Source organism: Ipomoea nil, unplaced genomic scaffold, assembly GCF_001879475.1.
Source record: "Ipomoea nil cultivar Tokyo-kokei standard unplaced genomic scaffold, Asagao_1.1 scaffold0688, whole genome shotgun sequence".
NCBI lineage: Eukaryota > Viridiplantae > Streptophyta > Magnoliopsida > Solanales > Convolvulaceae > Ipomoea > Ipomoea nil.
The window spans coordinates 2152406-2176897 of NW_017617116.1; the positions used below are offsets into that span (position 1 = coordinate 2152406).

The 24492-nt window shown below is 30.4% G+C and overlaps 1 protein-coding gene and 1 long non-coding RNA gene across 2 annotated transcripts; one reads left to right on the top strand and one right to left on the bottom strand.

The window, feature by feature from the left end:
- Nucleotides 1-11654: 11654 nt before the first annotated feature.
- On the bottom strand, nt 11655-12960 carry LOC109175261 (syntaxin-related protein KNOLLE). Its single transcript, XM_019324499.1, has 2 exons — nt 12358-12960; nt 11655-12141 (listed from the first exon to the last, which is right to left on the bottom strand). Exons 1-2 carry the CDS (start codon nt 12958-12960, stop codon nt 11812-11814), a joined length of 933 nt encoding a protein of 310 aa, XP_019180044.1. The 3' UTR covers nt 11655-11811.
- Nucleotides 12961-16712: 3752 nt separating this feature from the next.
- LOC109175262 lies at nt 16713-17118 on the top strand. The gene is made up of 3 exons (XR_002053267.1): nt 16713-16748; nt 16860-16931; nt 17011-17118. It is a non-coding gene; the product is annotated as an uncharacterized LOC109175262 (long non-coding RNA).
- The last annotated feature ends 7374 nt before the right edge of the window (nt 17119-24492 follow it).

Consider the following 24492-nt stretch of genomic DNA (forward strand, 5'->3'; position numbering starts at 1 on the left):
AAGAAAATGATAATTTTTAAAAATTTTAAGAAACAAAATGTGAGGCAAAACGTGTAAATATAAGAGATATCAGAGTGTATTTGTAAATATTTTTTTACAAATATATATAAATATTAATTGTCAATTCATTTCATAATTAAAAATAGGAAAAATTGTGGTTTATGCCCCTCACAAATATGTCAATTATTAATGTCACACCTAAATTATTAGTGGTATGTGTTGTCCCTCATTTTTCAAAATGTTACATATATTGCCCATCCCCTGAATTATTAGTGGTGTAAATGTGGTTATCCGCCGTTTTTCCTGTTCGAAGACTATATTTTTTTCTCAACTTTTCTTACTTCGTTTGTTCTCCTTCTCCCGACAACAATGTTTCTCATTCTTCCTATTAAGGGAAGTGTAATATAATATATGTCACGTTTTGAAAATTGAGGGTCGAAAAAACATTTACACCACTAATAATTGAAATATGACATTAATAATTTGTATATTTGTGAGGGGCATAAATTACACTTTCTCTTAAAAATACTGCACTATACATGTATACACAGTATAAAATATAGGCACTATACATGTATACACAGTATAAAATATAGAGGTGTATAAGGGTTGAGGAAGAAATAACAAGTCAATATTCTATCCATGGGCCAAGGAAACTTGTGGTGGTACAAAAAAAACTCATTTTTCTTTTTACCCAAAAATTATTAATTATTATTATTTTTAAAAAAGTGTTATTTTTTCTTCTTGATTTTACCTCATAATGCATGATCATTTCTTGGAGTGATAATGAAAATCTTTTCATTCTTTAGTTATCGTGAATTGATCGATCCCACTCCAAGTTAAAAAAACAAATTTATTTATTAATTAATTATGACAAGAAATCAATCATATACTCAGTATTAATTGTCATGCAAAGATATGAATATTAGGAGTATCACTCTTCTTTTAATGGACCCTTGATCCAGTTCTTTAAAGAACGTGTATCAACATTTTTAATTACAAAAACAACCTTAAAATATTTCGGCAAATTATGTTGTGCAACCGTGTGCACCATGTATGGTGTACACAAAATTGGATTCATAATTTTTATATTATAGATTCATAATTTCTATTGAAAATTTAATGATAAGAATGTTGATGGTTGTTTAGATGATGGTGGTCAAAATGATAACTAAATAATTCGTTTTTATTTGGCATATATGATCCAAGAAATTGAGATGCTAGATTAATAGATATTCTTGTAAAAATAGATCCAAATTCAAATGTCGCACAAGACCTATATTATATTTTTATTGGAACGGCCCTGTAGAGTACAAATGTATATAAAATTATATTACAAAAATTTCATAGAGGTACAAGTAAAGCTAACAAGGTCAAATACCTGCCTTGCAAGCTTAAATCATAGTAATGTTTGAAATGATCAAAGATTTAAATTTTTAAGGGAAAATGGCACTTTTTCCCCTTATGTTATATACTTATAGCACTTTTTCCCCCTCAATTATTTAAGTGGCTCTTTTTCCCCCTGAAATGTTAAATGGACATATTTACCCTTAAAATAAATATTTCATTTATTTTTATTCTCCAATAAATTATTACTATAATTTGGTTCAAACCAGATACTATAGTAACCAAACCAAAATATTCCAATTACAATTTATAATCAAAACGCGATATTTAGAGTTTATTAAAATCACGAACTGGAATGGGTGGTTCATGTTCCAAACTGAAAAAATAAAATACATTTATTGTTGAATTTAAACTATTTTAAAATAAAAAATAAAAAATAAAATTTTAAAATAAAGACGGTTCAAAATCGCGAACGGGATCCGGAACCGTCGGTTCATGATCCAGTTTTTTTTTTTTTTATTCTTAAATTTAATAAATTGAAATCCAAATATTAGGTTCTAGATCTGAATCATAACTGAAAACTTTTAATTCGATTGCTATAGTGTCTGGTTCAGTTCGAACCGAACCGTGGTAATCGCTACATATACGCAATAATTTGTTGGAGAAGTAAAATAAATAAAATGTTTACTTTAAGGGTAGAAATGTCAATTTAATATATTAGGGGAGAAAACCACCACTTTTAAAATAATTGAGGGGGCTAATGTGCTTACATAAATAATTGAGGGGGAAAAAGTGCTATAAGTATATAACATAGGGGGAAAAAGTGCCATTTTCCCAATTTTTAATAATGGTTTTATATATGTCACACCGTTTTTCTGATACATGCACAATCCATCCTATAATGCTTTCTTCACGTAACAAAATTTGAAAAAAAAAAAAACAATATTTTAAAGAATGGAAAAATAATAAAGGTATAATAAGATAATTTTACAAAAATAATAAATTCCTTCTATCGACGACGGAGCGTTAAGTTGATGTTCTTCTAGCTTCCTTGGTGACCGGAGCTAGCGGGGGTTGCAGGGACGACATGGCCGGCTGGGCGGCCGGCGGCGAAGTTTATGGGCATGAGCCGCCGCCCCCGCCGGGAATCTGAGTGCACGGAGAAGGACCGGACGGCGGCGTGTCCCCCCTCGGCAGCGACTGCAACAGCAAAGCTTTTTGTATTAGCCATTTCTCCCTGCCCAAAGGCCTAATTGCTTCTGCAATTTGCAAAGTATTTGGAGACGACAACATGCAAACAATCAATACTAGTAAAATGAATCCTTTTGGAAGATTCATTTCGAATTTGTATTTTCTTTTTGTTTTTGTTTTTGTTTTTTCTTTTTTTGGTGTCACTTTGTGGGTAGAGAAAGTTGATGATGAGGATAGGTTAGGATGGAAATGGGTTGGAGAGTAGGGGGGACAATGGTTATATTTATAGAGAGAGAGAGGGGGAAAGGATGGAATTTTTTTATTTTTTATTTTTTTGAATCCTCATGAGAAGCACGAATAGCTCAGTTGTAACTTGTAAGTAAGGACACAAGATAGGAGCTTTGGTTGTCTTTCCACCTAATGGGTCTCCGAGTTACTGTTATGTTATTTATCCCTCTATTATCATGTCGGGTCAAAATGTGACGGGCAGAGAAATTTCGCTTTTTATGGACAAGTTAAGAGTAATATTATATGTTGTCATTCAGTCCACACTGTCAAAATCAAACATTTATCTGTTATAATTAGTAACAAAATCTTAACTTTATTTTCTTATATTTAATTATGAATTAGCATCACTTACGTTACCATAACAATCCGCTATTCAATACACACCTTGAATAAGTCTAGTCTCAACTCATAACCTCTCCAATACCTTCAAGTGAAAGGAAATGAGGATCACGATCAAGAAGGGTGGAAAACTTTGTTCAAAATTTTCTTCTATATTAAATTTATTAGTTGACTAGGCAAATATCTGATTTTTGTTGACTTGGGCGTATAGGATGTAATTGAATATTGGGTATTTTTTATTATTATTAATTTTTTTGGAAGCATCATTGAGTATTCAATCCTAAAGGAGCAGTGGTTTAAAGAAACATGTCCGAAAGTAAAAAGGTAATCTATTAGACTATTAGCACTCTACGAAGTTATCAATAACTGACTTTTTCCATATTTGCAACTTACGTATCAAGAATGGCAATTAATATTTAATATGGGAATTTCTTAGGTGAGTTCGCCAGTTCACATATTACATTCCTTTTATATTGTGATAAGGATCAAATAGGCAATCGTTATACCGTGCATCACGACACACATAGTAATGTGCGCTCCGTGCCTTCCAAAATGACGTTGTTTTATTAAGTTGTGTGGGGGAGTTGACGTGGCAGAGTGTATGCTATTATGGTATATAATTATGTACATTATGTTATACAATTATGTACATTTTGTTATACAATTATGTACATTTTTTTTATACAATTATGTACATTCTTTTATACAATTATATACATCCAAAACATGAAATTTTTTTAAGAGTTAAAAGTTTATGTGTGTTATGTTAAAAGTTTATGTGTATGTACCATTCTGTTATGTAATTATGTATATTTTCAAAACATGAACTTTTTTTTAAAGAAGTTAACAGCAGACATGGAAAGCGAAATTTTCTCAAAAAAAGTACAAACCGATGTCATTTTGCACCAGGGCACATAATGCAATGTGCGCCTGGGGCACAATATAAATTACCTCAAATAGGTCATTGAGCTATACATACGAAAATGCAATTAGATCATTACACTCAAAAAAGTGCAAATTAATTCTTGAACAACGCAAAATGATGCAATTGAATTAAAAGTGACTTGTATGTTTACCTATTAGTTTGCTAACGTGGAAGTTATCATATTAAATAATAAATTTTTAATTTTATTTTAATAATTTTAAATAACAATTAAAAAAAAAACGAGAGCGCGGAAATCTTTTTTTTTTTTTTTTGTTATTTAAAATTATTAAAATAAAATAAAAAAAATATTTTTTAATATGATAACATTCACATCAACAAACTAATTGGTAAAAATGTCATTTTTTGTTCAATTGTATCATTTTGCGTAATTCACAGACCCAATTATTATTATTATTATTATTATTATTATTATTATTATTATTATTATTATTATTATTATTATTATTTGAGTTCAATGACCTAATTGCATTTCGTATTTAGTTCGATGACCTATTTGACCCTTATTCTTTTTATATTTAATTATTTTTTGAGTATTTATTAAGTCCCAATAAAAATAAATAAGTTTTGATAAACAAAAGAAACTCATATCCACTACTATCAGGCTCTAAGTATGAAAATCATACTCTACTTACTCGACTACCTTTTTTGGAGCATAATTTTTCTTTTTTAAACCTATAAATAGTGCTTGGTCAAAGTGCACATTAAATAATTAAAGACTGATTTTAAACATAATAATATGAGTATCTTAGGTATTTAATTGGACAATCACAAACATAATTTTTTATTTACGAAAAAACTTGCAATAACTATTCAAAAATACATTTTGAATAAAATCCGAGCATCTTAATTATGAATTTAGCTAGTAAATGAGTGGGATAAAATCACGTGGCTCAGTGTTTCAATGTTTACTCTTCGAATTTGGAGTTTGTTGTCAATTATGCATCCCATTTCTTATGGTCCAAGATGGTGGCCATGCTTTTTTTTTTTTTTTTTTTTTTTTTCCTTTTACCATTTTTTTTTTCAACACACGGTAATCGTCACAACATGCGTTTTGTATCGTAGTCCCCAAAAGCCCCTCTTTCCATCCAATTTCGTTATTGCTGGTCTATATATATGTAGTCAAGTCTTCATCAGACAGTAACACATGGAATGTATTTGATTAATTAATATCAATTTACTTAGCTTGTATCTTATTATATATATTTTTTGTACTCAGTGTTTCCACCGACGAACACAGTGACTAATTCCTTCACTGAATTGTAAGCACCCCTTTTAGGTGTGACAGTTGACCTGGAGATTTAGCTTGTATCTTATTATTACATTATATTCTTACCCACATAATATAATTGGACTTTTGATTCCAACATTAGAAATAAAAATCCAATAATTATTAATTAAAATGTGTTTCATAAAAATAATGTATTTATTTGATAGTAAATTGAAATTGAAATTGAAATCATTACTTAAACAATTGTTTATATATATATATATATATATATATATATATATATATATATATATATATATATATATATATAGTACAAAATTGATTTATATTAAGAATAAATGAATATTTCAGTAATTTATTAATATAACTTAATATTCTTACCCACATTCCCTTGTCTCATTAGTAATGTTGGGCTTTGGACGTTTTAATCAATTTATCTTGAGTTTTTTCCCAAAATGGTCCCTCGACTATTGCTCATTCTCAATTTTGCATTTCGACTTTTAATTGCACCCAATGTGGTCCCTTGACTTTTAAAAACTCCCCCAAATTGGTCCTCCGTTAGAAATTCCGTCTATTGAGTGTTAATATTAAGGGCATTTTCGTCCATTTACCTATTATATGCCTAATATACTCTGAAAAATAGTCAAGGGACCATTTTGGGAATAGTCGAGGGATCATTTTGAGAAAAACTCATTTATTTATTTCATTTTTATTTATTACCATTTTCTATACATTTTTTTTACAAATATAAATAGTTAAAATCCACAATCAAACCTCAAAATTTTAAACTTTCTATACAAATTTGTTCCTTCTGTCTAAACATACAAACTTTTCCTCTAATCCTATCAAGTTTTACAATAAGTTTTGTAAATTTCAAAAATATAATAGTCATATACTTTTTATGTTCACACACACACACACTAAAACTTCAATAGACAATCAATCACTATGTATCATATTAAATATTATTTTTACCATTGAAAATAACATTACTATTTTTATCAGATTAGATCCCCAAAATGTACTCTTCACTTCTTGATCACTATGCCTTTTGAAAATAAAATTATTATTTTTACAATCAATCGCTATGCTCTGGCACTTCTTCGAACTGAGAAGTACGCGCCACTTCTCGGTCAATAAGAATTTCTTGGAAAATATTTTTGGAAAGTTGGCTTAACTTAGCCCGTAAGGCCATTAGTTTCATTCCAAAGTTAGTACAAACCAATGAAACCATAGCTACCATTTCCAAATGCCTATCTACCCAGAAGTACTACATCATGTTAAAGAGAGTCTAGAACTATGGCTATCAATTTTATGTCTTAAAGGACAAGTAAAATAAACCAAATGCAAAAATAATTAGCACAAAACAAACAATTTTAAACCTAAAGTCTCATCATTTACCAATATTACAAGTTCTTGTCATTTTGAAGTTTGTTTGTATTTTATATATGAATGTTAATAAACTTAAATTTGAAATTTAAACTTGTTTACCAAAGTACGTAAAAACAAAAATTATTTTAACTATAAAAATAATATTTAATGTAATACATAGTGATTGATTGTCTTTTGAAGTTTTAATATGATTATATGATTTTATATATATATATATATATATATATATATATATATATATATATATATATATATATATATATGAGTATTTATGAATGTTACGAAATTTATTGTAAAACTTGATAGGGATAGGGAGAAAATTTGTACGTTTAGAAAAAAAATGTATAGAAATTATAATTTGATAGGGTTAAAAAATGGAAATAAATAAATGAGTTTTTTCTCAAAATGATCCTTCGACTATACCCAAAATGGTCCCTCGACTATTTTTTAGAGTATATTAGGCATATAATAGGTGAATGGACGAAAATGCCCTTCATTTTAACACTCAATAGATGGAATTTCTAACGGAGGACCAATTTGGGCGAGTTTTTAAAAGTCAAGGGACCACATTGGGTGCAATTAAAAGTTGAAATGCAAAATTGAGAATAAGCGATAGTCGAGGGACCATTTTGGGAAAAAACTCAATTTATCTTATTACCGTTGTCTTTTTAGTTTTATTTTTATTTTTTATTTTTTGTTTTTTATTTTTACATATTTTAGTTTTAAACCAAACACAGAAATTTAACATTTCTAATAATCTAACAATCCCAGCAATCTAACATTCTCTAAGGTAATTTAACATTCTGTGAACCAAACGCCCCCTAAAAGTGTTGGAGATGTTATGGTACGTTAATTCAATTCCTTTAAAAAATTATGTTATTATCAACTTATTTTGAAAGCTCTCTCGACTTATGTTACATCATTTATAAAATTTGCATTCAAAAACTTCTTCTTTTTTGAAAGCAAAAAATTGTTTATTTTTTTGAAAACCAAAAATTTGTTTATTAAAAGTATTTCATATAATTAAAGCCTACTCATAACGTATATCTCGTGATTTAAAAAAAAATTATAACAATATGAGTCGTTATAATGAGTCGACGTGATTGATGTAATAAAGTGTGGGCGTATAGTAATTGTAATTCAGGTGTAGTTGACGCCTCCGGTCAAGCACCGGAATGAGCAAGGAATGCGTGGCCGGACATATTATAGTACCGCATGGGATAGATATCACAAACTACGTACATACTTCAATTCCTAGGTTTTTTCTTTAGTCCACTTCAAATACTTTGAATTGACTACTTGACTTCATTTTGCTATTATTTATTATTTTATTTTATTGACTACTTGACTTAATTTTGCTATTATTTTTTAGAAACAATATTAGATAACAGCTTTTTAAATTGTAGGAAAATATCAAAATAAAGTTATTATTGCCTAAGAATTGTTTTTTTTTTTTTGGGTGACGAAGAAAACTTACAACCATTACCTGATGGTCCACTGAGAGTTGAATTTGTAATTATATGGTTTCCAAACTAAGGTTGTTCGTGCTCGTGTTCGTTTGTTAAGGTTTTGAAAATCTGTTCCGTGTTCGTTTGTTAAGCGTTGATTAGTATTTGTTAACGTTCGCGAACGTGTTCATTAACGTTAACAACACGTTCGCAAACATGTTCATTAACAAGCACGTTCGTGAACACTTAATAAACAAACACATGCACATGTTCACGATCACAATTCGTTCGTGAACAAGATATATATATATATATATATATATATATATATATATATATATGTATGTATATATATATGTATGTATATATATATGTCTGTGAACATGTTCACGAACATTCTTAAACGAACATTAAACGAACTTGTTCGCGAATACTAAACGAGCTAGCTTGTTCGCGATCGCTTAGCAAACAAGCTTACAATGGTTCAGAGTTTGTTCGTTTATTAACCGAGCTCTAAATTTTGTTTGTTAATGTTCGTTTACCTTAATAAACGAACGCTTATTGAACACAAACACAAGTAGTTTGCCGAAAGCTCTGTTCGCTAACACCCCTAGGTAGTATAAGAAGTGCATTGAGAAGTCAGAAGTTTAATTACTATGCACCAAGATGCTTGTGTAATAATTGGAATAAAATTTGATAGTTAGGACACTATGGTCCTCTTTGATAGTTAGCTTATATGTTAATTTTACCTTATTTGATCACTATTAGTTGTTTGACTTGGTTTAAAAATTAATATAAGTGTTTGGTTAATTAACTTTTTGTACTCCAAAATGTTAAAATTTAAAAAGCTACCCAAAGTAACTTTTTCAATTAGTTTTTTTGAGAAAAGAAATTATACCAAACACCTTTTTACAATCAGCTAATGTTATCAATTAGTTATACCTTCTAATTAACCCAATCAGCTTACAGCTAACAACCATTTACCAAACAGGGCCAATATGTCCAACCAAACACCACCTTAATTTCTAAATTAGAAAATGAATTATGAAATACTATGGAGAGAATTATTTGACATGAAAAATACGAGGAAAGAGCTGATCGAGTGATCTGAGAATTAGTTGTGTCGTGGGTGAGACGCATTAAAGTGGATGACTTCATGCATCTAATTAAGTAGCATTAAACGTGCCAAATACTCTGGAAAAATTATATTCAAGTCCACGTGGAACAAAAATCACACGCTAATAAAAGTACAATTTTGATGAATTGGATTTAGGGTACGTGGTTGACTTTGATTATTTTATTTCCTTCCCTTCTCGCCCAAGAAATTTGCTATTTGGAATCTCACCAACCTCTCTTTCTCTGTCTCAAATAGGGATGATGAATTCGACATGTCCGTTCATTTAGCCGGTATTAACTATGATTCTAACGTGCTGATCAAGCTATAGTTTATAGAAACTATAAAGATATTCGGTAAATTAGCTGTTAGATGATTACATACAAAATGACTTTATTAAAAAGTTGATAAAAAAAATTATTTTTAATTGTTTAATAAGCTATTACACAAAGTTAATTAAGCAAACACTTATATTGAGTGTTTAACCAAGTACTTAAACAACTAATAGTGGTTAAATAAGTCAATTTTAGCTGATAAGCTAATTATGTTACCAAACAAGGTCATAATTCAGTTAATTGAAAAAGATACTCATAGTCCCAAAATTGTTGGAGCATGATTCACGTATGTGAAGTGATTGAATTTGTCGCAGAGGATTTTTTTAGAATTATTTACCCTTCCTATGTGGTTTGTGATTTATTACACACAAACATAGCAAATAAATAAATAAATAAATAAAAAAGATACTTGTTGAAGAAAATAATACTTTTTTTTTTTTTGAAAATGTTGAAGAAAATAATACAGAACATAACATATTTAACTTTGATACATTTGACGAGATTATGAATTAAGCTTATGAGGTATGATATTCTAACTTAAAGTCATAGGTTTATATATACCACTGCACGCACACTACTACTTACTGGTAAAATTTTGAAATAACATCAAGATATTGTGATCAAGTGACATCAAATTTTTACTTTAGGTTAAGATGTTAGGATTTGATTTCTCCACACCTTATATCAAATTTTTATTGTGATCAAGTGACATCAAGATGTTTTAAAGAAGAATTTTGGCTATGAATATTATTTGATGTAGGCTGTACGAATAGAAGTAGTACCAATTTAGCAAATGAGTAGAGTAGCTTGACTTGTAGACCTTTGTTTATTGGCTTATTGGGTTGCATGGATAGTAGTTGGGTATATGTTAGGTAAGGTCGGAAATAGACTATATGATTTCTTGTCCAATTTTTAAGTCACCAAGTCTGAAGAGCCATGGGTCAGTCAAACTACGGCAAATTATACCATGGACTGCAGTCCACAAAGCATTGTGGACTATAGTCCAAAACGGTGCCGTTTCTTTTAATGAGAAAAAACGACACTCGTTTGTGCCGTAAATATCTGTTTATATATCATATTCAGTTTCATTTTATATACACTACATTTTCATTTCAACACATCTACAGTTTTATTTTGATATAGCTACAGTTTCATTCGACATTATACAAATATGTGAAACTGTTATTCAGTTTTATTTTAGAGTGAATTACACTTTTGGTCCTATTGTTATATGGGTCATTCCAATTTTAGTCCACCATAATTATTTTTGCCACATTGCATCCACTATTATTAAAAGTGTTCAAATTTTAGTCCATTTTAAGATTTTTCGTGGACTAAAATTGGAACACTTTTAATAATAGTGGACGCAATGTGGCAAAAATAATTATGGTGGACTAAAATTGGAATGACCCCTATAATAATAGGACCAAAAATACAATTTCATTACAACACAACTACAATATTATTTCAATATAACTACAGTTTCATGGGACAATATACATGTAAAACTGTTATTCAGTTTCATTTTATATACAATGCGGTTTCATTTCAACACAACTATAGTTTCATTTCAATTCAATTACATTTTCATTTGATAATACAAAAATAATATGTGAGACAGTTACATTTTAGATACATTGTAATTTCATTTTGTAATTAACACACTTTCATTACAACACAACTACAATATTATTTCAATATAACTACAATTTCATTGGACAATATAAACTCAAATATTATGTAAAACTGTTATTCAGTTTCATTTTATATACACTGTGGTTTTATTTCAACACAACTATAATTTCATTTCAATTCAATTACAGTTTTGATTTCATAATACAAAAATTGAATAACAGTTGTGAGACAATTACATTTTAGATACATTATAATTTCATTTTGTAATTAACACATCAACCATACGGGCGCCGTTTTTGGACCATGGTCCACGATATAATGATCGAGTGTAAGAAAAATTGTCATCTGATAAGCCCAAGAGCCCATCCAAAGCCTGACAGACAATGAATAATGCAACAAGCAGATTGAAGTACCATTCCATGATAAATTCATATTACAAACCAAAATATAGTTTGAAATGGGGCTTACACAAACCATACCATACACCATAGAGTCCTAAGACAAGGACTAGAAAAGAATAAAAGAATACAGACAGGCAAGTGAGTGTTTCAAGATTTGGCAAAGCTGGTGGCAATTGGGATTATGATGAGAAGAATGATGATCAAGAGAAGGAAGATCCCAATGCACATCCACTTCCTGCTGCTCTTTTGATGCATCTTTGCTGTCTTCAGATCCTTGGCTCCATCGTTAACATACTGGGAAGCATTGATGACGTGATGGTGGATGTCATCCAGTTGCTCCCCCTGCGTTTCCACCATTACTGCCATGTCCATGAATATCTGGTGCAGCTCCAATAAGCTCCTCTCTATCTCCTTCGCCCCTTCATGCCTGTCCTGTATCTCCTCCACTGTCTCCAACACCTTCCCCCTCCCATGCTCCTGTAAAATCACAACAATTAGTACTCTCTTGTGTCTGATTCAATTAACGAGACTTGATTGAAGTGTAAAATAGGAGTTTGTATTAATCAGATTCAATTAACGAGACTTGATTGAAGTGTAAAATAGGAGTTTGTATTATGTGATTAATGAGATTTGATGAAGTTATAATGGAACAGGATGTGAATCAAATAGTTGTGTTTGGATTTTATAATATACCTGAATTGCTCTGGACAGAAATTCTTCACCGCCGTTTCCGTTAGAGATGATCTTCTCAATCACCGCTTCATTAGGTTGTTCTCCGGTGACGGTGAAGTATCTCCGGCCAACGGTTTCCTTGTACTCGCTCATCATCCTCTGCCTCAGCCCCTGGAAATCCATCATCATTTCCTTCAGTTTCTTCCTCAGACCATTCGTCACCGCCAAACGGGTCCGGTCCACTGGAGTTCCCTCTTTACACCCCGATAACCGCCGGTTCACCGCGTTGGAGCGGTCCATCTCCTCCAGCTCAGCCCTAATCGCCCTGGCCTTCTTCAGAACCGCGAGAATGTTGCCGTTCATCCGGTCGCGCAGCGACTTTAGGGCTTCCGGCTTGTGCAGAGCCTTGATCTCCTCGTTGGATTCCTGCAACCGCACCAGGATCTCGCGGATCGAGTTCATCTCCGTCTTCACCTTCTCGGCTTCCTCTAAGAACGCCGAGAGGTTCAAGTCCATCTTCGTCATCCCCATCTCCAGATCCCCTCCTCCGGCTTCCAGGTCTTTCATGGCTTCTTTCTTCAGATCCACGTAGCTCGTGAACGATTTCGTCATGAGATCATTCATCTTGGATGCCTGAGAATTTGCGTTCACCACAAGATTTTAGAGAGAGAAAGAAATGAGAAGCGATGTGTGAAGTGAATTTGGTAAGTGCAGGGATGCATTTAAGAGAAGAATATATGATAGGTGTTTCAGGCAAAAGAAACTAGCCGTTGAGTTCATTTAATAAACTAGCCGTTAGACTTTTTTTTCTTATTATTATTGAAATCTGGGTCCGATTTACCCCCACCCCCACATGTTACAATAGTTATATTATTGACTTGGACCCACCATAGTCATTATGAATTCAGTCTAAATTATTTCTAACTTAAAAGATTATATATATTACAATAGTTATATTATTATTGACACCATAATAATTATGAATGCTGTCTAGATTATAGCTTCGACTTAACAAATTATATACTTCTTGTTAAAGTTAATGTATTATATAACATATTATGTTCAGTTTATTTAAATATACATAATATATTAATTATATGTGTATAATCTAGATCAAAATTTACAATACACATGGTAGACTCTGGTTCTTACTCAATAGTTATATCATGGACCATGGTCCTCCTACACATTTTGGATCCCGATCCAAATTATGTGTATGTAATTAAGATATTATACACATTTAATTATTTACAAGTGCATAGTCTATTAATTGAATATATATATATATAATATATTAATTGAATGTACATAATCTATATCACATAATGAATCATGGTCTACTATATAATTTGATGCTATTGTGCCAAACTTGAATATGTTATTTTAAGTTTAATCATGAGGACAAATTATACCGTTGACTAAGATTCGCCTTGCATTGTGGTTTGTGGACCAGGTTCAAAACAATATTTAGATTATGTACATGTAGTTGACGTATTATATATTTTCAGTTAACAAATTATGTACTAAACGACTAAAAGTAAATTGAGATACATAATATGTTAAATATAAATACATAATTTAATAATTGTAGGTACGTAATAAGTTAATTATTGTAGTTATAATAAGTACATAATTTATTAATGGCAGGAATATAATATGCTAATTGCATATACATAATATATTAACTGCAAATACATACTATGTTAATTGTTGGTACATAATGACCTTGTTTGGTAACATAAGTTAGCTTATCAACCAATTTTGACTTATTTGACCACTATTAACTGTTTGACTTTGTTAAACAACCAATATAAGTGTTTAATATAACTTTTTGTAACAACTTATTGCTCCAAAATACTAAAATTCAAAAAACTACTCAAAGTAACTTTTTTGATAAGTTTTTTGAGAAAGTCATTTTGCGTGTAATCAACTATCATTTAATAACTAATTTACCAAACATCTTTATACAATTATCTAATGTTATCAACTAATCAAACTCACTACCCAATTAGCTAACAGCTATTTACCAAACACCCCAATATGTTAATTACAAACATATAATTTGAATATCATTTTATATCAATATCTACAAAACAAGGTGAACCATGGTCCATGGTATAACAATTGAATCATGAGCTATTGGGCCAAACTTGCTAGATCCATCATTTTGGGCTGACAATTCTATAATACTTGGACTGAATAATGCATTAGCAAATTGGAGTATATTTTAGTGGGCACACATATATTATAAAAACTATGAAGTATTTGTTTTAAGTAGTGGGATGCTTTAGTAAGTTTTAAATCCTATGTCATTTTAGAGTAGATTATTAAAATAGTTTAATAATTTTATCATTTTAACTTTTAATCTTTAATTTTATACTCTCCTAGCACCATCGTGTGGAAGCGAATCAATTTTAGAAAAAGTGTGAGTATGAGAGTATCATATCCATTGAATTTTTGTTGGTTCTTGTGAAATAAAATTTATTGAAAAATAATTTATTTCGAATTTCTTGTGAAATTTTCCCTACACATACATATTATATACCTGCAGTTAATATATATTATGTAAATTCGACAAGTACATAATTTGCTAACTAAAGGTACATAATATGTTAATTGTAGGCACATAATTTGGACCAGAGTTCACCATGTGCATGATACGTCGTGATCCAAAATATATATAATGTGTGATATTAGTTTGGAGAAAACAAAAAAGTCTAAAACTACAAAGCTATCTCCCTCTCCATTTCCCTTTCTTGTTAAAGAGCTACTACATTAGGTTATTAGAATAAACAAACATTAATTGGAAAATTTGGTAACAAAGATGGATTAAGAGATAGAGGGTGGGGGGGGGGGGGGGGTGGAGGGGTTATCAAAAGGGTTATCAAAAGAGTGTGTTAAGCAAAGAATGGTCCACCTTACATCGCTTTAATTTGCCTCTCTAATCATGATTTAGTTGGGATTTAATTTTGGTTTTGACAATCTAACTCTTCTACCTAAAGCATCAAATTCAAGGATTCATAGGCAATTACATAAATCTTCATCTTGAAAATGATATTGATCATGATAAAATATAAATCACTTAAACTATTATACGGAAGGGACGTATAATGAAAAATACGTTTTAAATTCCTCAATTATACAATTTTAGTGGCAAATTTTACTGTGGACCAGTCCAAAATGGCATCGTATTAAAAGAAATGGCACCTGTTCCGTGTAATATTAGTTCTGTTTATATAACATATTTAGTTTTATTTTATACATTGTAGTTTCATTTCAGAACAACTAAAATTTTACTTTGTTTCAATTTATTTGACATTATACATACATACACTAGTCTTATTACAGTGAGATCGACCTACTATTGAATTTATTTTATAATTATAATTCAACTATGATTTAATTGGACAATATACACTCAAATATGTGAGCTCGGGAGCTAACAAGATTAAAACAACTAGTGATGTATAATTGATTAATTGGAGATCAAAAAGAATTTTTTTTTTTCTCTTTTTTGTTTTTTTTTTTTTGATAGATTTTTAGTTTTTAATTTTGATGTTATTTTCATTATTAAAGAGTAAAAGCTATGCACATATAAATATGAGCAAGAGAGACTGTAGTGGCTCTGTAAATTGGAAATTGGAAGGCAAAGGCAAAACCCACAAATGCAGTAACCATTGAAGAAGAAAATAGAACAGTCTTCTTTTGGATAATTCTGATAAGTTAGAATTCAAACTCTCATATCTATGTGTGCATTATCAATTCAACTGATCTTGTTTTCAATAGTCTTTGCATTAAGACGTGCTGTAAACTAGTGCAGATCTGCATTTGGTATGATCCTGAATCAGTCTTTTTTCTTCTATTTTCAGATGCAGATTTTCCATTTATTTTCAAGATTTTGCTGGGAATAGTTTTTTCTGAGGGTTATAGTGTAGTTTTGAAATGGGAATTGATGGGGAGCATATTATGGGTTAGAGGATTGAATCAAATTTTGAACTTTCTTAGCTATGCCCAGTAACTGTTTGAATTGAAGCCACTGGGATTGTTAAGAACATCACTAATATAAATTCTCATTGAGAAGCTTTCATGAATAAACATATGGACTTTCTGCTTGATCTTGATCTTAATATTGATCTCTGTATGTTTTAAGTTTCTATAATTGTATTGGTTCCACCTAAATCTATATATAGCTTATGAATAAAATTTTGCATCTTCACATATATAGTCCTGTGATGTATATATGTATCTTTACTGATCAAATGACATAAGATGTACTAGGTTATCAATCCAGCTAATTCATGGTGGATTTTTTATTCATATATTGAATGATTTGATGACGATTAAATCTTTTCCCGCTTGTATTTGTTTACTTATGTTTAATAAGCACTGAACGAGCAGAGAGAAGAAAGCAGGTACAGTAATCTATTCAACATAGTACTGATCATGAGTTCATGACAAGCAAAACATGTCTATCTAGTTGAGAATTTAAAATTCTTAGCCTGTTCATTTTCTTGGTAATTCAGTTTTTCACGAGATTGGAAGAGAACCATCAAGCTTTAGAAGCTGAGAGAATTCAATGGAAAGCAAGGACAAAGGTATTTCTTTCTTTAATCCAAAATATGAAATGGTGTAATGTTACTCGTTTTTGCTTTCGTTACATCTTTAACGTTTTAGGAAGAATGTGAAGCAGCAGTAAAGCAACTGAGGAAGAGTTTGGTGTTTAAGGCCAATCCAATGCCAAGCTTCTACCACGATGGACCACCACCTAAGGCTGAACTAAAAAAGGTAATTTATTGATATCCTTTCATCGAGAAGCTTCAAACTGTTATTTCGAAGTTAACGTGATCTACAAGTTACAATAGTTTCAAGTTTCAACATAAAGCGTTAAAGATTTGTTAGGCAGGCAAGGGGTGCACAAGAAATCAAAGTCAATATTACTGTTCAATCTTGAGCCTATGGTGAGTTTTCTAAATTAACAAGCGGGAAATCCTTTTTTCTCCTAATTTCAGTAAACTTATTTTATGGAAGTGTAAAGGCCAAAGGGATTCGTTTTCTTGTAAATTTTATCTGTTGTAAAGAGCATCAACGTCTACAATATAGTGTTTATAATTGATATAAACATCCACATTTGGGATTGCAAATAAAGATAATACTCCTTGCGGGGAATGGGGATGAAAAGTTAGTGAGTCGACCAATAGGGTGCCTCTATAATCTATATCCAGTGAGGAGTAGAACCTACAACGATCTTTGCCCCCCGTATTTTAAAAGGGGGTATAAATTAAAGCTGAGTTGCAGGGTCCATTGAGATGTGCTTTAGTGGTGCAGAAACCTTAGGTTATGTGTACAATTATGGTAAGACTCATTATGAGAAGTTCGTAAAGCAAAAGAGAAAGATGCCATTAGAGCGTAAAGCACGTTATGCTGAAGCGCTTGTGTACATATATATTCTGCAAAAAATGACCTTTTGGTTAGAGACCAAATATATGGAGCGCAGAAATCACTAGTCGGAAAAGGTTTCTGGCTTTTAATTTTGCCATAAGTCTGAAATCTTGAATTTGCAGTTTATTCTGTGTTAGTTTAATATTGCTGTTCATTCTTTGTCAGCTAATATACTACTGTTTTGTTATTAGAATATGTACTGAAAGGTACTGGGGAGTTGAAGTTAGAGAGGCCTTTTTGGCAGGCACAGGGTGTGATCCAATAATACATAGTTGACATACAAAAGTACATCATTAAAATACACTCATATATATATATATATATATACTTGTCAACTTTTCAACTCAAGGTAGGTAGATGCAGAAGAAATTGGGCATTTTTCTAGTGCTGTAATGGTCTTAGATTTTGCATCTGTGCATGATGTTGACAGTTAGTAGTTTGAAAATTGATCTCTTCTTTTGATTTTTGAATTTGGTGTTTATATGTATAAAAGTTAATACAATAATACCATATAGTTTCATTTTTACTTTTTTTTTTTTTTACTTTTAGTTCTTGATAATCAAGTTGCCTAATTTAGTCTATCAACTTTGGGTGGCATGCTGCAGCTAGTTGGAGTGGATGCTTTTACATCTTCTTCTTTTTTTTTTTTTTTTTAATTTATTATTTGGTTATTGCCTTAGAGCATTCCCACTGTAGTTTTTGATGGGGTTATTGAGAAAACAAAGATAATACGGAGGAGAGAGGATGATGAGGAGAGAAAATAAATGGAATACTTGTAAGATAAATGGATTTTTGGTCTGAAAAGGTGGGGCCCTGCATGGAGAAAAAACTGTGCAGATCTCGCGCGTTAGTGGCAACTTGTGCGCCCAGCTGGTGCGTAAGATCTTCTGTTTTTCAAGTCCAAACACATTCCAATTCACGTCAACAACAATAGGGACTTGAACATCAAGAATAAACCAAGGAACAAGACAATTAAATCCTAAGTACAAGCTCTAATCATGTCCAGACTCAAGAATAAACACATAGTAGTTCAAGAACATCAAGAACCTCAAGAACATCAAGATGCTATTATATAAAACTCTAATGACAAGCTCTAAACATCCTTTTTGTTGCATCTTCTCTTTTCTAGTGAAAATCTGCAAAAAGTCATCAAAAATCGCAATTGTTGAGGATGCTATTAGAGGTAGTAATTAGGTTGACCAAGTTAGCTATGAGTTGTGTAAGGCAGGAGAATTAATCAATTATTATACCATGGTCAACGTTGCAAAATGATATAACTAAGGGAAATTATATGTTGTATTAATATTTAAAAGTACTTAATTCATGAACAGATATTACATTGTAATAGAGTCTTAAAAAAATAATTAATTTAATTACTAATACATTAATATCAAACTTTACAAAATAAATAATAACTAATGCCTCCAACTAAATTTTAACTCTTAACCTTTTCAAAAAAAAAAAAAAAAAAGTAATTCTATTCCACCTTACTATGCAACTAGTTCAATACTTGTAACTTTGAACACTTGTAGCTTTAATCTTCACATCTTGAATTTCTTTCTGGATGGCATTCACCGCACGAGTTTAGCTCAATGGTTCAGTAGACAGTATTTAGGAAAAGATACTATAACACTTTTTATTTTTGGTATTAATAGATGAAAGAAGTGATTAGTTTGTTTAGATTAATATTGAGAGCATATATATATATATATATATATATATATATATATATATATATATATATATAAGCAGTAAAGAGAGATGATGAGAAACATTGCAGTTTAGATTTGTTGAAGTGGGTTTACTTTTGCATATTAGAAAGTGAAGTGGGAACAGGCAAACACCATGTTACACAGTTAACCATCATTTAATCAACCTTTTTGTTCTATCAACTTTTTCTTCATATACCAATACCAATACCAATACCAATACCCCCCACTCCAACTCTTTCTTGCTTCTGCTAGGCGTAATCTTTTAGACATTTCCTTTCATTTTGGGGAGGAGTGGGGGAAAAGAGAAAAATGGTGCTGAAAGTTAAGATTTAGAATTAATTAAAGAATATTAAGTAAATAATAGAAAAGTTTAGGGTATTAATTGACATTAGTGTTTCTTATACTGTGTATAATTCAAAAAGATTTTGGTTTGTATCGACGCAATGAGGATGTTACGTTGTCAGTTGTATTATCTCTATTATATTTTACTTTTGATTGTATTTAATGCAAGAGACATCCAGAATTACCTCCCTCTCCGGCCATGGGGCATCATTAACTCCTTCTCTAACCACTATTTCTGGCATTGATGCGTCCCGGCCCCTCTAGTCTCTAGCCACCATTTCTTGTGTCGCCATCATCGTCTCCTCGACTCCATTAATTCATATTTCATTTAATTAAGCATTATGTTTTCTTGTACATTCAAATTTTAAAAAACATATTACAATTAAACACTTTGGGAAACATAGTAGTTTTCCTTTAAGGTGAGAAAGCTAAGGAAGAAGTAAAAGATTTGGTAAAGTGGGCGCAGTTGGTGCAGCTAAACATAGCCTTAAAATGATTGGAACATGTAGAAAAGTAATTAAAAGAACAAAAACCATACAATATATATACAATACTACTACTACTCATCATTTGACTTCAACACAAAACAGCCCCTTCCTTCACGTATATATATATATATATATATATATAAAGGGCCCATCAAAAACCAATTCAACAACTATGCATGGCCATTCCATAATATCTATTATTACTATCATTCATTCATTCCCTCTCTCTCTCTCTCAAGATCAGACAACATTGTTGAGGGGAATGCTGTCTGGTTCGAGACCATTCTCTGGACTTAACTGTTTTGTTATCTGGGAATGAATGATTTCGGACCAGGCTTCATTCCCCCCAACGTACGATCCAAATTCCTCCATATCTTCAACCCATTCCTGTTTTATGCTCTCACTTTTCACAGTACAGTACAGTTTCAGGAAACTCCATTGCAGAGATTATGGCAGAAGCCCAGGCCACGTATATATATATATTATATATCCAAATCCACCTTCAATATTCATCTTTTGGTAAGCGCTTGATTATACAAATCTCATGAGGATTATATATAATATATGTTGATTATATGATTTAATTTTTTGAAAGCCACCAATGAAGGTGATTATATTATAGATAAGCTGTAATAAAATCTGGTGGGATAGTATCCCAGTACATCGTATGAGTCTGAGTAAAAGCATGTGCTGCTAAAGAATGCGCCATAAAATTTTCTAATCTAGAAATGTAAATAACAGAACATAAATTAAAAGATGACAAAATAGTTCTGCATCCATCAATAATATAGCCAGTATATGTTCCATATATCACCATTTCCATTATATAATAAAGGGGAGTTTTCAACTGGAATTCCAAATTTAACTACATTGTTCCAATAATTGGTATTCATTTTTATTTTGTAACATAGCCTTTTACAAATGGGAAAAAAAAAAGGAGAAATATTAGTTATAATATTCCTAAACTTTTTATCTTTTTCAATCCTTGTCACATGTCCCATAAAAGAGCTGCATTTCACAATTAAGTTTTTTATTTTTTATATTTTTGGGGTTCTAGGGTTGTTAGTGTTGAAGGAGATAGGATTGTACCGGTTGCTCAATCATAAGGTCTTTAAATTTCAATCAAGTCTTGTTAAAATAACTATATATGACACACATGAATTTTTGTCTGTTTCCACTTTTTATGCATGCCGTGCTATTTGTAAAATAATTATATATATATATTTCAATCATTTTATTATTAAAAAAATTATTATTCACGAATCGCAATAGTCATAATAACCCACAATATCTTTTGTTATTTTCAAGTCTTAGAAATTAAACAATTTTCTTGAATAATTCTCACTTTTTTGGCAATTCTTTCCAAAAATAAAAATGGATCACAAAATCCAAAAAAATTTCTAGGAGTTTGTTATGGGATGTAACTTTGGTCATCTCTCTTTGTTGGGTTCCCACTTTATGTTCACCAAATTCTTTGAAAAGCTTTGGTGTTCGTAGCGTAAAAACATGACTTAGCAGAAAAAATTTAAAAAGAAAAAAAGAATGGAATAAAAACAAAGTTAGGTTTCATCTTTTTGCACAGCTTAATTGAGTCTTTTCCTTGGACTTTGCTTGCATTGTGTTACAAAGAATAATATTTTATTTTATTTTTTGGACTTTTATAATGTTGTTAATTAACCACTTGATTACAGACTGAACAATGTTCTTTAAGACTTCCAATCAGAGCTGATTTTTGTCTCCTGTGACCAATCAAATGAATCACAGATCTTATAAAAATTATAAAATATCACCCCAAAAAATGCCATCCAGCTACCCAAAAAAAAAAAAAAAGAAAAAAAGAAAAAAAGAAAAGCCATCCAGCTAGATTTAATATGTAGTTTTACCCTATACATATTAATTGGGAATATTAAAATATGGTAATTTAAAGAAAAAATGTTTTAAAGAAACTAATTTGACTGCTTATTTATCTTAGTAACTAAAACTGCATGCAATTAGCCCTTTTTAAATACCTTTTGTTTGCTTACAGGCTATAGCTTAACTTATTATAGCTAGCATTAGCAGTTCAATTGATTCCTGATTAGTAGATTGTGGACAAAAACACATAATATAATTAAACCCTAATAGTCGCAGTGTAAAAATTACACTTAATGTAGTGGTCTCATTGTGAACACCAGACACTAGTTCTCTTACCTAGCTAATAGGTTATTGAGTCATCATAATTTAATTATCTACTATCATATCGAGGCAGGGTGTGAGGGTCCTGAAAATAAAGAAATTTCGTCTTTTGTAAATAAACTAGCTTAACTTATCATAAACTACTCAAAAATAACATTTAACTTGTGAAAATTTAGTTTTTAATTTATTATTATTATTATTTTTTGTTTAGTTTCTATACCCTCATCTTCTAGAAAAATGACATATTAGTATACTATTTTTCTTTGATATTTTTTATATAATTTGCAAACGATAACATAATTTTGAAGATAAGATATGATGCTATTGAAATTTGTCAGTATATTAAGTGTGTTGATAAGATTCAGATTAGCTTAAAAAATAGAAATAAAAAAAGTAAAATTATGATTTACTTTTAGAAAGTCAAAGATCAGATAAATGTTTCCACACCACGTGGGAGGTGAGTTGCCCCCTCTTTGCTATGATTTCCTTCATTCAATACTTGTCGGATACATCTCTCTCTAACATCATACTTCTCGTCAAATTTATTTATTAATTTTGATATCCAATTTATTCTTGTCTAATGAAAAATGTTTGATAGAAATATGTATATTTTTTCATCAAGCACTCTCCTTTTGTTTTGTTTTGTTTTTTTTTTATTTTTTTTAGTACTATGACATGTTAAATATAATATTGTTGGCTCGAACCCTTTTATTTGAGAGATCAGAGTCAATTCATGGCGCTTGACCACAATATCTTTGGCATCAAGCACTCTCCATTAATCGGATAGAATTTTTTAAAAAATAATATTAGTCGGTTAGTAGTCAATAGCTACCATGTTAAGTGGTATAAAATATAATTTTGAAATATATATTACAGTGAGTAATGTTATTCACCTCTAAAAGATTTCCTCTGATAATTTTTCCTCCTAACATGCATGACGTTGTTTGATTGATTACTTTACTTTTTTTTATTAAAAGTTAGTAGGTCAGCCAATTCATAGCTATTAATAATTATAAGTCATGTCATGGAGAGAATTGCAAATTATAACATGGACCAACGTCTACCTTGCATTGTCGACCATAGTCCAAAAATAACCTTCAAATCTTGTACCTACAGTTAACCGTTTCTGTACTTGTAAACAAATTGAAGGCACATCACATAGTAATTACATACATATAACATGATAATTATAGACACATAAACTGTTAACTGTAAGTACAAAAATATGTTAATTGCAGACACATACTCACTCCGCCCCCATTTTATGTGTCAAGTTCGGTTAACGAGGCTTAACTGAAGTTATTTACGAAGTATAATTTAATTTTTCATAATATTAAATTTATAATTAGTATGTAAAATTTATATATTTAGAAACTACAATAAAAGTACAATTAAACACAAAAAATTATAAGAAAATGCTAATAGAAATAAGCAAAGAAGAAATAATTGATTATTTAACCAATAAATAGTAAGTATGACATATAAAATGAGACAGGGTGAGTAATATGTTAACTAACATCTTATGTGTCTACATTTAACATATTATGTACATGTAGTTGACAATTTATTATGTGTCTATAGTTATCATGTTATGCATGTATCTGTAATTACCATGTGGCTTCAATTTATTTACAAATAGATAAATTATTTACTGTAGCTATAAAATGTGTTAACTGCATACACATAATTTTTGGACCAAGCTGGGTTCACAATGCATATATGGTATAACAATTGGAATTTAGAAGGTTGGGAAATAATTAGGGGGTAAGAAGAATTTTCCTATTGCAATTTTGTATTTAATACTTAAAAAGGGTATATAAGATGGTAAAAATAAATAAATAAATAATGTGAAAAAAATTATGAACTAATAAGAACTGATGATACGATATAACATATATATGAAGTAATTAGAGAAACAACACAGTTACATTTTTATAAATAATTTAAATTTTAAAGTGTACTTAGTAACACTATAAAATGCACTTTGCAACACTTTAGAG